At 35.6% G+C, this 12888-nt stretch overlaps 1 protein-coding gene across 5 annotated transcripts in view; it reads right to left on the reverse strand.

Annotated features, from left to right (window-relative positions):
- The window catches only part of FRY (FRY microtubule binding protein), a 508702-nt gene that overhangs the window by 222774 nt on the left and 273040 nt on the right, over positions 1-12888 (reverse strand). For all 5 annotated transcript variants that reach the window (XM_081126905.1, XM_081126902.1, XM_081126901.1 and 2 more), the window contains 4 exons: positions 7185-7324; positions 3724-3814; positions 3406-3485; positions 3220-3300 (listed from right to left, as the gene is read on the reverse strand). In XM_081126905.1, coding sequence (XP_080983031.1) covers positions 3220-3300; positions 3406-3485; positions 3724-3814; positions 7185-7324 — 392 coding nt within the window. The remainder of the gene's footprint in view (positions 1-3219; positions 3301-3405; positions 3486-3723; positions 3815-7184; positions 7325-12888) is intronic.

Here is a 12888-nt window from a genome sequence, read left to right on the forward strand (position 1 = left end):
AGAATAAGTGTTAGCATGTGTCTGGCACTCTGCCTGGATCTCTCTGATCTTCAGGGAGGTTGAATGCCCCAGGCCAGACCACTTGCTCATATCTTCCATTGTCTTTTATGTGAATAATATACTTAAAGAAGGTAGAGGGCACTGGGGAATGAACGGGCTCTTTCCAGCTGCATAGAGATTTCAGAGGAGATCTGTGTTTGGTGGGGGGTAAGCAGAGGTCTTTGGGCAGAGATGGAGAGAGGGCAGAGAGAAAAAATGGCATGGAAAGCAATGAAAGTGACTTTTAATCAACATTATAAAAATTAATAATGAAATGTGAGAGTTTAAAAAGCAAAGTTAATGTTAAAAGTTAGAGTTATATTGCTTTAAAGACCACATGATACTGAGGGAAGTTTTCCATTTCTTATTCATAACTAAAACAAGAAGAGGTAGGAGAAGGCAGGTTATTTATACAACTCACTGTTTCAATATTATCATGAGCTAGTTGTTAAAAGTATATTTATTTCTCATTTAAAAATAAATATGGCTATCTTTTACTTGAAAAAATTCCAAAATGACATAAGCATGTTATTTTAGCATAAAAATAATCCAAAAATCTACTTGTACTAAAATCTATTTTCCCTTAAAATAATTTCAGGGGAAAATAAATTTCTTTTCAATAACCATGCCTTTAGTGTTTAGTATTCTCTTTGGGAAATACATTAACTAAATGATTACTCAGGCTGTGCTATGCTATGACATTCACATAAAAATAGCTTCTGCTTTAAAATGAATAGTACATATTATCCAAGTGAAAGTAAGACTACATACATTAAGCTTTTATCACATAAGAAGGTAGTTTTGAAATCTATGAATATTAGAAGCAATCATCAGTATTTAAATGAATATGCCACATTTTAACCAACCCCCTGTCTTACCTTAAAATACCTATTTTTAACTTAATTGACTTGGACAAAGTTAACACTATAGGTGAATATTACTTCATAGCAAAAACGTTTTCCCTTATGGACAAGAATTAAGCATATCATCACTAGTAAGATTAAAAATAGTGATTCTGTTAAGACTAAAGTAAGCGTTAAAAATAAGCCATAATGAAGAAAATATTTCATATGCATTATCATTGGGATCTAGATACAAAATGTAAAATTAGAATTGCTACATTACCCAAGTTTATTTTAAAAAAGAGATACTACCCTGTACCTGATAAGCACACATCCCTTTCCCCATGAACAAATGAAGCATTACTTTCTAAGGCAGTGATAAGTGATGGTCCTGGTGCACTTATGAGAAGAAAGTAATGTGATAATTTGTAGTGTGGCACCAGTTTAAGACTGTACTGTTTATCAATAAAGGTTAACTGTCCATTGATTGTGATGACACATGTTACTGTGATTAACTACAAGAACCCACTGACCAAGTGGCTCTCCTGTGATGGCAAAGTACTGGAGCCTTGCCCAAATTGAGACATTTCTAACAATCTACTATTGCAGAATTGGGACGAATATTGACAGCATAAAAATATAAAAAGCCACTGTTGGCAAGAAAACACTAGCTTAGTGTATCATACATCTGACTAAATATGGAAATTCCTACCGCCTTAGAATATTGTTTAGTTATGACATTCTCCATTCAGAACTAACACCAAATTGATATAGCTAAGAAAGCTCATTCTAGAAGTAACCAATATTGTTACGCATAATTCACAAAAACTAAGAAAAACACAAAATGTTATTTTTGGCACATTAAACTTCCCAAAATTAGATAAGAGAATTATGTTGGGGTAATTACAAAGGAATATGTTGAGATTTTCAGGGTTTGACTTATCACCCAAAATATTAATCACTAATTTTTCTGGTCTTTTCTAGGAATGAGGTAGATACACATGAATTAACCTGTCAGATAATTGCAGCTTATCCCTTCAAAATACCAATACTTTCATCATTCAATTGCCATGGAAATCTCTCCAAAATACATTACTCTTTTTTTTTCTTGATGACTGATGAACTGTAATGATGACTGTGGGCTACAATAAAAGTACAGTGTAATCTCTTGCAAAATGGCCCAGATAACTCTGCTGTTTAGTTCGTAAGCATGTATTAGCCAGTTTTTCCTTCCTCTGTTGCTGTCTTTGAGCTTCACAGTTCTCACTGGCATGAGTGTATCTACCTCTCTTCCATCTAATACTCATGTTTCATGTGTTAGAAAAAATGAGTAGTCCAGATAGATAAACTGGGTTAGACTAAGTCATGCCGAGGGTTTTGGGGGATCTGTTCCTAAGTTTTTGTCTGTGTATTGGCTAGGTAAGACTGCTGAGTAAGTACTTCAAAATTTTTTGTTTTTTGATAAATTGGGTATTTCCATGATACTAAGTTAGGAAATTCCATCTCTTGAAGATAAAAGTCTCTTTCAGAGGACTGCATATCGCAAGGATCAGGGCATGACTGTTGCCTTCAGCTGGCCTCTTGCCTTGGGTTCCCATTAGATCCCTGGCTCATGTTGCCTAACCTCGGCATTCAGGATCTTGCCCAATCTGCCTGAGGGTGGAATAAGATGAAGATGGCAGAATAGGGTGTGACATCACTTTTGGAAGAAGTATATTATTGCTAATAATCTAACACCACTTTGTTCTAGCCTGCTAAGTAGTGTTACGGGGCCAGATAAATTTAGCAATGAGAATTTTCCCCTGACTTGTTTCCATGAGAGAGTAAGGGACATTTTTAGCTCAGCTGAATTAAGTAAGGTCTATAGTAAAGGGACATTCTAGAATGGAATTTTCCCACTCATGGATGATATCATAACCACCCACTTGTGGGATATAGAAAACAAAACATTTTAGTGTATGTACTGCTGAAGTTGGCATAACAAAACTTTTTAAACTGATAAACTTCTTTGAAATATTTGGACAAAGAGAAAGTAATTTGATTAGTTCATTTCTTTCTTTGATGCACTCAAATGCGACTCATGAACTCTTGGTAGGATGTGGCCCAACTGTCAAGTAAAAAACAAACAAACAGCAAATGAATTGGAAAAAGACTTGTACTTGCCTTGGGGAAGATTTTAGTCAGTTTCAGAGACAGGGCACACACAGCAAAAAAAACCCTGGCTTCCTGTAAGCTCACTCACATCTCCTTCCTGAGAGTAGGACAGGGGAGGGGGGTGGGATGGACAGAGAGGCATTCCTGTGCTTATGGTAAAGGATTCTGACTGACTTTTACTTACTTGGCTTGTGCCAGCACTCCAATGACTTCTGCATACAGGTCTGCCACAATGTGCATATTGCCAGTGTTAGGACCAAGGTATCTAAATAAGATATAATTAGACAAGTTAGGGGTCCCTGGTCATCTAAAACGACTTAGTTTTAAGCACCCAACCTTGTCAAAATTCTAAAGTGAGAAATTACTTTACCCTTCTTTATATTTAAAGTGCTTGAAAGCCAGGTTAATAACATCATGTATTAAACTGTCTAATATAGGATGAAGTGGAATCTGAAAAAAAAAAAAAAAAAAGATGGTTCTTAGCTTGGAAGGAAATATTAAAGACCAAATCAATAAGAGTACTTCCAATAACTGTATATGGACTTTAGCAATCAATAAATATAATTCATATGAGCCAGTATTTGAAATTCATAAATAATTTAATAAACTTAGACTTTAAAACCTTAAGTAGTTTTCAGATAAATAACTCTTATCTAAAAGTAAAAGTAACATTAAATTAATGACGTACCTGTTTCAAAACTTCTATTAATACTAAAGAAAAAATAAAATCAATGGCAAGGTCCCGTCTTTCCATTAAATAATCTCGCTGCTGTTCATCACTGTAAAATTTAAAATAGTCATATTAATTGGCACTGAAGATTTTATAAATGATATAATTCATTAAAAACCAAGTACTCAAAAAAAATAAAAAAATAAAAAGGTAAAAAAACAAAACAAAACAAAACACCAAGTACTCATCCCCAATGAACTGCAAGCCAATTTTAGTACTGCGAGACTGCAGTGGTAAATACAATATTTGCTGAAGCTAATCCTAATACTCGTGTGGTGCAGTGGACAAACACTGAATCCGAATATTTGACTTCAAATTTTACATTTTCAACCTCTCCCATTCTTCTTTATCTTTTGTCCCTTGATACTTCTGAAAGGAGGAAAGAAAAAGTGACAGGATGTTGGAAGAGAGAGAGACTGAAAAGCAGATGGAAGGAGAGGTAGAAAAGGGAAAGTGGAGTCATTGAACTCATTCAAAAGTTAGGGAGCAGAATTAGCACTGCTACAAGGATGGAAATGTGAGTCCATCCCCCCCCCCCCATTCATAGATAGGGACATTACTGGTAAGTAGAACAGGCAATTATATAAAGGTTTACTTGAGTATTAAATACGATAAAGCAGTCTAGTCTCTCAAACACACAACTGCTCAATACTTGTATATTATATAAAGCATTGAAAAAGGGTGGCAGGATTTGGACTTGTCAGGCAGATATTTTCAAAATAAGTCAAGGATGTTTTAAATATGAAACTTTTTTCTTTTTAGTCCAGAGGAAATGAGCAGAAAGGAAGGTGATATTTAAGATATAAAAAATAATGTCGGGAGAAGCTCTGTAACAGTCAACAAGTCAAATTAAGGCTAGTGGATGACAGGTCGGGTTAATAAGGGAATCTGCAGATTTGACTTTCAAGAAGAAATGTAGCGACAGGGTTGGAACCCCTTCATTCAGGATCATTTGTGAACAGTCCTGCTAGAAGGAGGAGCAGTGAACCGAACAGAACCATCTATCTGAAGTCCTTCAAGACCCACCAGAACAAAAAAGTGCTGCTGCCAGATGGGAAAGAAGAAAACATATGGAAATGCATTAAGAAAGAGGGCATTCATGAGTCTAACCTAGAGACTGTATCATGGAATACGGAAAAAAGAAGCTTGACGACCAAATGGAAGGAGAACTCTCAAAGATGGCCAGCTGTAGTAGAGAGAAAATGTTTGTGTTGGATGGCTAATCAGAATCTTCAAAAGGGGCCAGAAGACCTTGAGAAAGTAGCAGTTCTTGGTAGAAAAATATTTTTTAAATCCCTAAGACTATTTTATTTATTAAGCCAATGATGCTTTCAAATAAAAGTAAGACATATACTTTTTCAATAATGAATTCAACTTTATTGCTTGTTTGAGGTATAACTTCCAGGAGCCAGAGCCATTTGACAAATTTATTTGGCAGTCAAAATGTTGATATTACACTAATCTTAGAAAACATAACCCAAATACACATTTGTCACATTTGACTGTTTTCAGCTGTTCATGCTTCTCCCGAAAGTTCCTCTTTTCTTTTTTCTAGTAACAAACTCACATTATTAGCTACATTGTGCTCTGGAGATCCTGATTCTTTTGGCTTTCTCCCAAATACACACACATATTCTCTCTCTTATTTTAAACTTTCAAATGGTAACTCAAATGCTACTGAGTTGAATTTTACTGTCCTGATTCTGTATTTGATCCCAGCAATTACTTCAAGGTCTCTTGAAAATAATCAGTAACATTTTATAAAACTATTATTTTCAATCCATAAAGCAATCAATTCATGAAAAAATCTAGTTTTAGTAACTAAATTCTGACAAAACCAAGATACAAAACTAAAACTCACTTAAGTCAACTCACTACAACTGCCCCACTCCCACCCCCAAGAAAGTTTTAATAATATCTGTTCATAAGGTAACAGGTAATATGAGAAATATAATAAAATGATTCCATTAATGTAATAATCACAGTCTGAATTTTTAGACACAAGAATCGAAATTTTACCTTTAAAATTTGAAACATTAAAAAAGTACTTATGAGGAGAGACTGCTAATTGATATGGGGTTCCTTTTTGGGGTGGTGAAAATGTTCTGGAATTAGTGGTGATGGTTGCATGACATTGTGACTGTACCAAAAACACAGAATTACACACCTTAAAAGGGCAAATTTTACTGTTTGTGAATGATATCGCAATAAAAAATTCCTTCTTCAACTAAAAAAAATTCAAAGTTATTAATTTCTCCCCCAAACAAAATGATAATAAAATGAAGTTACAAGTTTGGACGAAATGTAATTTGGTAAAATTACAGTCTTCTATTTCAAGAGAAGTCTATATTTAAAAAATATTAAGGGTGCTACAAAAAATGAGAGGGATAAATCACATATTATAAGAGTTAATATCTGATTTTCTGAGTGATTAATTTCAGTTTACTGTCTTTATTTTGTTTACTTATTTTTTAAACTCAAGTCTCTAATTTTAAATTTATCTTTCTTGCTGAAAGTATTACAGATGTCCCCTCCCCCCCCATTGATCTCCTCCACTGTCTTTAAAAGCTTAAAATCATGCATAACTAATTCATGTGGAGAAATCTAGTTTCTTTTGAAATAATCTTTTTTTAAAAAGAGATAAATGTATTCAAGTAGGTTGATCTCAAAATATGGAATTACATGTATTTACCTAAAATTTAGAGAAACGTATATTCATTGGACAGTATGAGAATGTCAGTTTTGTGGCTGCTAAAGTGCTCATGCAGCAGCAAGTTCCACTTTTCAAATCCACACAACAAATCAACAAAATTCTCTGCTGGAATGGAAATTAGAGATACTGAAATCTGACTTCCCCATTTTACTCTTGAAGAGACAGGTACAGAGAGGTGGTGAGTTGCCCAAAGTCACACAGCTAATTAGTGGCAGCTCCAGGACTGTGGCTAATATCCAGCCCAGCACCTTTCCACGGTGCGCTGGGCACTGAAGGTTACTAGCAAGGACTGAAAGACCCAGGCAGTGCCATGCGGGGTAGGCAGCTGCCCTTCTGCTTTCAGGGGCAGACTGGAGGTGAGAGAGCACAGAAAAGCAGCGAGTACAAGGGTAACCTCGGCCCTTTACACCTCACCCCACCAATGCTGAAATCAGATCTTGTATGACTTTTCAACCTGTGACAGCTGTCAGTGACTGGTTTCAAATGTGTCACCTGCCACACGAGGAGCCCCTGCAGACCTGCGTGATATCCGTGTGAAGAGGCAGGAATACCTAGCCGCCTCTTAACTCCCATTTTGATTTATGTCTTAAACAAAATGAAAGAAGTAAGGAAGGAAAGGAGAGAAGGAGGGAGGAAGGAAAAAGAAAAGACAAATCAAAAAGAAAGAAACCACAATCTTCAAGATCCTTACACAAAAGACACGTACCTTTTAGATTTATTGCTTGTTCTTGGCCTGTATTCGTGTGATTCATCCTCAATGCCGTTTTGCCTTTTATACCAGTCAAACAATGTGCGCAGAATGGAAGGCAGACAGTACTCAGAAAGAGAGCTCATGGAGCTGATGACCTACAGAAAAAAACAGGTGATTAAAGCAGCGATTTTCAACCCTTCCATCTCACGGCACGTATGAACTAATCACTAAATTCTGCGGTACACCGAAAATATTTTTGCTGATCTGACAAATAGATAGGTATAATTTTGATTCATTCACATCGGACGGCTATTGTTGTTGGCTGTTGTCACTTTTTTATTTGACAATCTAAGGGAAAAGAGGTCAGTGCCCCTGACTAGTGAGGTATTGAATGTTATAAAAATTTTTGTGGCATGGGGGTTGAAAACTGCTGGATTAAAGACTTTGGTGGCATTGCCAATCACTGAGAAACTATTTCACAAGTAACTCCAAGATAGTCACAACAAATTTTCTTATTTACCACAGTCCTTCCTTTAATAATGTTTACTATTGCACTCCCAAGAGCCCAACTCTCTTAATGTTGACAGATGTTCCTCACATTATAATAATTTGTTGTTCAAGAGAGTTAATTACTTTGACTCCCTTTTATTCTAGAAATCAGATGTTAACTGCAAACAGGTTATGGCACACTGCAAAGAAATTATTTTCCCATACCAGCTAAGAAGTACAGTGCCGTGTATTTCTTTGGTCCTCAAAAATGCTGTTCTATAAATAAATATATTAATTAGTGCAATTATGTTAGTTGTTTAGGTGAAATAAGAAAACCTACCCTTAAACAAATAACCTAAGTGGTAAGAGAATGTATGGTTTTCTGCCAATAATCATTCATCCACTAATCTGATATATGTCCCAAATTAGACTCCAGACACAAATCAGTAGCAATAATTTACCCGTGTATTACATTAAAGGCAAATATGTCTCCTCTTCTTTAAACAACAAACTACCTTGAAAGAGTCCTAATCTTTTACTAATTATCACAAAAAATGAACCTCTATTCATCTCTCATATTATATGCAAAAATTAACTTAAAATGGATCACAGACCCAAGTATAAAACCTAAAACTCTAAATCTTCTGAAAGAAAACATAGGAGAAAATCTTTGTGACTTTGGGTTAGGCAAGGATTTCTTCGGTATGATACCAAAGGCAAAGTCCATGAGAACCTGATATACTGGAAGTCATCAAAATTAGAAGCTTTTGTTTATAGAAAGATAGTGTTAAGAACATGATGACAAGACAGGTCACAGATGAGGGAAAAATATTTGTAAAACACATATCTGATAAAGGCTTGTAACCGGAATATATAAAACTACAATGAGATCGGTTTTAATTACCTAATTAACAAACAGTATAAGTAAATTATAACCCCTAGTGCTGATGAGGCAGTAGGTAAAATGGATATGTTCATAAATTGCTGATTGAAGAAAAAAATTGGCAAAACATATCTGGAAGGTAATTTGGAAATACATATCAAGGACCTATAAAAACTATCCTCAATAAGCCCACTCTCAGGAATTTGTCTCAAGTCCACAATTAGAGATGAATAAGAATGTTCAGGCGGCATTACTTATTAGACCAAAAAAAGAGGAGACAACCTAAATGTCCAGCTACATGTAAATGCCTTAATACAATGTGGAATTTGATGTAGATTATCTATGAAATCATGGAAAATCATATTCCAAAAGTATTTGTTGACATGAAAATGTTCATGATATATTTAGTGAAAAAAGAATGAGAAATCATTTAATTAATGTGATCCCAATTTCATATAGACATTACATAAGTATACATTGCAGAAAACAGGACCAGGAGGAAATACACCAACATATCAGTAGTGTTGAAGTTCCAGAAGTTCTCAGGAGGACACATACCTAGAGGGAGACGGGAGTTGGGAGTTAAAGAGAAAGGAAGGTAGGATTTTACCTGGGCATCTTTTAGAAAGGGTAGAAATTTGAGATGAGAGTCAAGAAAGGAACTAGGCAAAAACACATGGCTGGGAAGGTTCTGGTAATAAAGTTGCAAAATAATTGCTTGTTGATAATGATTATAGTAATAAATTTAATAAACATTTCTAGTGAACTGAAAGAAGAAATATCTATCTGGTGTAGGGACTTTGGTATACCTGGAAGGAAAAAATGTTGAAAATTTTAAGTTGGAATAAAATTATAGAAGGTATTTAATACCAGTTTGAAAATTTTCAATTTTCTTCTCTAGAAAATGGGAGGTCCCTAAATATTTTTCAGTGTGGAAATCTGTCCATAAAAATGGTGTTTGTGGAGGTTAATCTAGCAGTGATGTGTAGGCTGGACCAAAGGGGTTTGCTAATAAAGGCAGTTAGGAGAATATACATACAGATGCTTAATAGAATGAGGTCACTGCAACAGTTCCAGGCTTGGAGTGATCATGGCCTGAGCTTTGGAAGGTGGCAGGGGAGATGGAAAATCTTAGTTAACTTAAAATATTTCTGGAGTTAAGCAGGCTAAGCTTAACTTCCATTTATAAAGTGGGGACCAGTGCAGTGGGAGCTGAAGTTCTTCGTGTCAATAGTACTTTGCACTGTCACGTTTATTTACTTTTAAAAAATGTATCTTTATTGATTTTAGAGAGAGGAAGGGAGAGAGGGATATAGAAATATCAATGATGAGAGTCACTGATCCTCTGCTTCCAGCACACCCCTAACGGGGATTGAGCCGAAGCCAAGTCCAAAGGGCTCTACTGTCACCTTTAAAAGAAGCTCTAAGATTGGACATTACTCTCTCCCTTAGATTCTCTACCTCGACAGCCTTATTTCATGATCTCTCTCTTGTAATTATGGTTATAAGTACCTACACAAAATTGTCCATTATCTTTGGCTGTCGGTTAATATAAGTTAAAAATAAGTAAGTTATTGCATCCAGCCTGCCCTATGAACCTAGTTGCCATTAGCTTAAAAAAAAAAAAAAAATCTAGATATTAAAAAAAAGAGCCCCCTTCTCCCCACAGCCACACATGTTTTCCTGTTGTTCCTCTGGGTAGAACAGCAGTAAATTTTTGGAGGAAAGAAATCACGGTGTGTGAAGGGGTTAATTTACCAGATGTCTTTAAAGTTATCCCAGCACAAGAAAGTCAACACCATCTAAAATGTTTTGAGTTGGGAAATGAAGGGCGTTCCTTCCACAGGGAAAAAGGGGTCAGAATATAGAGTCCCTGACCATGGGTTAATTCTGTCTTAATTATTGCATACGTAATAAAATCTGAAAGCATTTACTGTTATATTTTTACTTTAAAAATACTTTTGTTAAGTCTGGATGAGACTTAAGAAGTCATGGTGACTAAATGCAATGTGGTATCCTAGATGGTATCTTGGACCAGAAAAGAGATATTAGAGAAAAACAAAGGAAATACAAATAAAGCATGGAGTTTAGTTAATAATAATGTACTGATGTTGGTCTTTTGGTTGTGAAAAAGGTACCACGCTAATGTAAGATGTTAATAGGGGAAACTGGGTACGGAGTATATAACCACTCTCCATTATCTTTGCAACTTTTCTGGATCTCTAAAATTTTAAAATCAAAAGTTTATTAAAAAATACTTGTGTGGGACAGTTACAAGTTTCATTATTCACTACAGATCCAAAAGGTGATACGAACCTACATTAGACTCAAATTTCTCTGGGTACAGCACCCAAAATTCCACTCCTGCACTTAGGTGTAACCCATGTTCTCCTTCAGGAACATCAGAAGTGTTCTTCCAACCTCAGCTATAATGATTTTATCTTCTCATTGAAAAGTTCTCCTGACTTTTACCGTCTGAATTACTTTGCTTAGCATGGTATCCTCAAGATCCATCCATGTTGTCGCAAATGGCAGTATTTCACTCATGTGGGATATAAAACTGAAAGCAACAAATGAACAAATAAGACAAACAAAAACTCAGAGACACAGACTACACCACGGTGGTTACCAGAGGGAAAGGCAGGGGAGGGGGAATTAGGAAAGGATAAAGGGGGTCAAATACATGGTGACAGGAGACTTGACTTTGAGTGGCGAGCACACAGTGCAATATCCAGATGATGTGTTATAGAATCGTACACCTGAAACCTGTATAATGTTATTAACCAATGTCACCCCAATAAGCTTAATAACATTTAAAAAATAAAATAAAAAGTCATCATGAAACCATTTTTGATATTATATCTACTTAGGCACACTTTCCATGGCAAATACACTGAGACATCTCAGAAGAGATGAAAGGTCAGCATGGGGTGTATGTGTGTGTTTTTCCATTTCTCTGTTACTGCCCTTTTTAGTCCAGGCTTTCAGGAAGGAAGGGTAGAATCTGCAAAGACCTGGCCCTCAACGCTCAGGAAGGGAGGAAGGACTAGCTGCTTTCTTGGTTAAGCAACTCGACTTACAGGAAGCAGAGCCCATGGTGAGATGAATTCTAGCTCTGTGCTGCTGTTGAAAGGGGGAAGCCCATTCACAAAGATGCTCTTGTTGCATTTAAATGATCATGTTCTTCCATCATAGATGAGCTTGGTGCTGTGCAGCTTGAGGAGATGAACTGCACAGAATCACAGACTATTTCATACTGGTGTTTTCTTTTTTGGGAGGATAGAGGGGGATGAAAAATGTACTTTGCAAACGTTTCCTTAATGTTTATTTTGGCATTTTATGTATAAACATGCTAAAAGAGAATGTCCATTATGCTGTAGCTAAGACATTAATTTTTCATAAGCATTTTATTATACTTGCTAAATGCAAATAAGGAAACTTCACCCAAAATATATGAATAATTACTCAGTGGAGTCATTCCATATTTTACAGTAATAAGGCTGACTTGTCCTGAGTAGTGCATTTAATGAGAAATTTTAAAGTAACTTCATTGATGGTTTAATTTCTCAAACTAGTTCAGGTGGTCAAGCACTTGGGGGTCTGGGTACTCTCTAGGTAATACCACAAAATAGTGATCTATTAAAGTAATTCAATTTTTTTACTCAATCACATATGCTGTTGCTAGATTATAGCATTTGATGAGTCATGGCAGACACCAAAGGCTTAAGAATAATGTATTACAAAAACTTAAAATTATAAAAGTGTATACATTAAATACATTTCTTTGAAGATTAAGATCTTCATTATTTGATTTTAACATCTTGGTCCATTTTAAGGACACACTGTTCCACTGGAGAATAATTTAAGAAACACTGAATAACACTAATATGAAGACAATGTCAGTTAATTTGTTTTTACTCTTAATTGCTTAGATTTTTCATTTATACATTTTAAATAGATTTTCATTGAATTGTAGCACTAGAATTGATGTTTAAACACTACAATTTCATCTCCTTCCTTTCCAGGAAAATTATTACTAGCTAAGAGATGGTAAAAAGTTATTTTAGCTTTGTGAAAATTAATAAACAGAAACCTAACTTAAAAAGGAGTCAGGTCCTGGCTGGTTTGACTCAGTGGTTAGAGTGTTGGCCTGCAGACTGAAGGGTTCTGGGTTTAATTCCAGCCAAGGGCACGTACCTCAGTTGCAGGATGGATCCCCAGCATTCAGGAGGCAACCAATCCATGTGTCTCTCTCACATCAATGTTTCTCTCTATCTCTTTCTCTCCCTTCCACTCTCTCTGAAAAGCAATGGGATAAAATATCCTCAGGTAAGGGTTAAAAATAAA

The sequence above is a fragment of the Miniopterus schreibersii genome (genome assembly GCF_964146895.1).
Source record: "Miniopterus schreibersii genome assembly, chromosome: 2".
NCBI classification, from domain to species: Eukaryota; Metazoa; Chordata; class Mammalia; order Chiroptera; family Miniopteridae; genus Miniopterus; species Miniopterus schreibersii.